The sequence below is a fragment of the Macrobrachium nipponense genome, chromosome 10 (genome assembly GCF_015104395.2).
Source record: "Macrobrachium nipponense isolate FS-2020 chromosome 10, ASM1510439v2, whole genome shotgun sequence".
Classification (NCBI taxonomy): domain Eukaryota; kingdom Metazoa; phylum Arthropoda; class Malacostraca; order Decapoda; family Palaemonidae; genus Macrobrachium; species Macrobrachium nipponense.
Window position 1 is genome coordinate 98,492,742 of NC_087204.1, and position 3,462 is coordinate 98,496,203.

Genomic DNA, 3,462 nt, shown 5'->3' on the forward strand with positions numbered 1-3,462 from the left:
CACCTGTCCCGGTGGGGAAGGGCAACCACTGGCCCCTATGTAGGAGTCCATCTGCCTTCCCCCGTGGGGAAGGGCAGCTGCTAATCCAACTCAGGTATTCAGAAGGGGTCCACTGGCAGAAGTTAATAACTACTCTTCTGTGCTGAGCAGGCAGAAGGGCTCCACTTGTAGCCAACAGCTGGTTGGGAGAAACCAGCCATTGGCCCCACCATTGGAGTCTCAGTTGGTTGGGGAAACCACCTATTACTCCAACTGGTGGAGTCCATCTGCCTACCCCAGTGGGGAGTGGGGAGGAGCAGTCATTGCCCCTGATGGTGGAGTCTGCCAAACGGCCATGGTGGGCTGTCTGCATTCCCTGACTGTTTAGACAGATTGTTTCTTGGCTGAGTGAGAAAAAAACTGCTAAGTGTCTGCCACTCGAGTCTGTTATGCCTGCCCTTGTGGGAAGAGCAGGATTTGGCACTAACGGTGCGAGTCTGTCCTTTCGCGTGACTCTGTGGGGAGGGGCAGTCACTACCCTATGCTGGTGGAACCCTTACGCATGCTTCTCTAAGTAGGGCAAGGTACAATTCTCTACCGGTGGAGCCCTCCTGCATGCTTCAATGGGGAGGCCCAGCCACTGGCCTTCGCTGGTGGAGCCCTTCTGCATGCTTCAGTGGGGAGGGAAGCCGCTGGGGCTACAAGAGCGAAGGCCAGTGGCTTCCCTCCCTGTCGAGGCATGCAGAAGGGAAGGGCTCCACCAGCGAAGGCCAGTAGCTGCCCTCCCCATCGAAGCATGCAGAAGGGAAGTGTTCCACCAGTAGATATGTCAGTCCAGAGATATAGAAATCTGACAGATTTTGGTCTGTTCGCAAATGTTCACCTGTAGATATGCCTGATTTGATGAGGAGGGCAGCCACTGGCCTCCGCTGGTGGATCCCTTCTATCTGCCTACTTCGATGGGGAGGGCAGCCACTGGCCTCCGCTGGTGGAGCCCTTCCCTTCTGCCTGCTTCGATGAGGAGGGCAGCCACTGGCCTCCGCTGGTGAACCTCTTCCCTTCTGCATGCTTCGATGGGGACGGCAGCCACTGGCCTCCGCTGGTGGAGCCCTTCCCTTCTGCTTGCTTTGATGGGGAGGGCAGCCACTGGCCTCCGCTAGTGGAGCCCTTCCCTGTGGCTGTCCTCCGCTGGTGGAGCCTTCCCTTCTGCCTGCTTCGATGTGGAGGGCAGCCACTGGCCTCTGCTGGTGGAGCCCTTCCCTTCTGCCTGCTTCGATGGGGAGGGCAGCCGCTGGCCTCTGCTGGTGGAGCCCTTCACTTCTGCCTGCTTCGATGGGGAGGGCAGCCACTGGCCTCCGCTGGTGGAGCCCTTCCCTTCTGCATGCTTCGATGGGGAGGGCAGCCACTGGTCTCCGCTGGTGGAGCCCTTCCCTGTGGCTGCCCTCCGCTGGTGGAGCCCTTCCCTTCTGCCTGCTTCGATGGGGAGGGCAGCCACTGGCCTCCACTAGTGGAGCCCTTCCCTTATGCCTGCTTCGATAAGGAGGGCAGCCCTGGCCCCCCGCTGGTGGAGGGCCCTTCACTTCCTGCCTGCTTGTAGGGCAGCCACTGGCCTCCGCTGGTGGAGCCCTTCCCTTCTGCCTGCTTCGATAAGGAGGGCAGCCACTGGCCTCCGCTGGTGGAGCCCTTCCCTTCTGCCTGCTTCGATGGGGAGGGCAGCCACTGGCCTCCGCTGGTGGAGCCCTTCCCTTCTGCCTGCTTCGATGGGGAGGGCAGCCACTGGCCTCCGCTGATGGGGAGGGCAGCCACTGGCCTCCGCTGGTGGAGCCCTTCCCTTCTGCCTGCTTTGATAAGGAGGGCAGCCACTGGCCTCCACTGGTGGAGCCCTTCCCTTATGCCTGCTTCGATAAGGAGGGCAGCCACTGGCCCCCGCTGGTGGAGCCCTTCACTTCTGCCTGCTTTGATGGGGAGGGCAGCCACTGGCCTCCGCTGGTGGAGCCCTTCCCTTCTGCCTGCTTCGATAAGGAGGGCAGCCACTGGCCTCCGCTGGTGGAGCCCTTCCCTTCTGCCTGCTTCGATGGGGAGGGCAGCCACTGGCCTCCGCTGGTGGAGCCCCTTCCCTTCTGCCCTGCTTCGATGGGGGGGAAGGGCAGCCACTGGCCTCCGCTGATGGGGAGGGGGGGCAGCCACTGGCCTCCGCTGGTGGAGGCCCTTACCCTTTCTGCTGTTCGATACAGGAGGCAGCACCCTTGGCCTCCGCTGGTGGAGCCCTTCCCTTCTGCCTGCTTTGATGGGGAGGGGAGCCATTGGCCTCCATTTGTGGAGCCCTTCTACATGCTTTGCTGGGGAGGGCAGCCACTGACATCAAAGCATGCAGAAGGGCTCCACCAACAGTGGAGCCCTTCTGCATGCTTCGATAGGGAGTGAAGCCACTGGTTTCCGCTGGTCGAGTCCTTTCTGCATGCTTCGATGGGGATGGAAGCCACTGAGGGGAAGGGCTCCACCAGCAGATGTCAGTGGCTGCCCTCCCCACCGAAGCATGCAGAAGGGCTTCACCGGTGGATGTACATGTACAAGTTTGAAAAAAAACGCTACTTACCTAATATCATTTGTATTCCTGTAAAGTGGTATAGATATGTTGATGATACTTTAGCTGTTCTGCCTGCTGGTATTGATGTAAAAGATCTACTCTCTAAATTAAATAACCAGGTACCATCGATTAAGTTTACTCTATAATTGGAAAAAGAAAATTGCCTCCCTTTTATAGATGTTTTGATACATAGAGAACCATTTCAATGTAAATTCAGTATTTATAGGCCACAACCACAACTTAACTTATGTTCATTTCTATTCAGGCCACCATCTTAGCATCGAAATATCAATTTTTTCTTCCTTGTTTTTACAAGCATTGCGCATTGTCAGTCCCCAATATTTGGATCAAGAAATTGAATACATAAGAAAAATAGGGGAAGTTTTATGTTATCCTTAACATATATTAAATATTTGTTATAATAAAGCCCACAAAATGTTTTATGGTATAAGTAACACAGAAATAAAATTTTAAGAACATTCTCAATTTGTCTTATTTTAACGGATTTGAAACCATTAAATCATTGTTAAAAGCCTTTAAGGTCAACCTTTTTTTTCCTATAATAACACACTAAAAGGAATGTTTATAAAAAATGGCCCAGGGAAAGCAACAACATAATATATAATATTCCATGTATGGACTGCCCTTCTTTTTATCTCGGACAGTTGAGCAAGGGCTTAGAAGTAAGATTAAACCAGCATAAATATTCTGTAAAAACTGGGCAAACATCCAATGCAATATTCATTCAAGTGAAAATAACCACCGGATAAATTGGATTGGTAGTTCAGTAATTGCTAGATTAAAAGATGTCTTATCACGAAATCTTTCAGAATCTGCCATAATACAACTTACTTCCCATTGTAATTTAAATATTAGTCGTGGCCTGTTTTATTTAG

The 3,462-nt window shown here is 53.4% G+C and overlaps 1 protein-coding gene across 1 annotated transcript; it reads right to left on the reverse strand.

The window, feature by feature from the left end:
* Window positions 1–677: 677 nt before the first annotated feature.
* LOC135224056 (skin secretory protein xP2-like) lies at window positions 678–2,386 on the reverse strand. The gene is made up of 3 exons (XM_064262972.1): window positions 2,193–2,386; window positions 1,875–2,142; window positions 678–1,817 (listed from the first exon to the last, which is right to left on the reverse strand). Exons 1-3 carry the CDS (start codon window positions 2,384–2,386, stop codon window positions 678–680), a joined length of 1,602 nt encoding a protein of 533 aa, XP_064119042.1.
* Window positions 2,387–3,462: the final 1,076 nt, after the last annotated feature.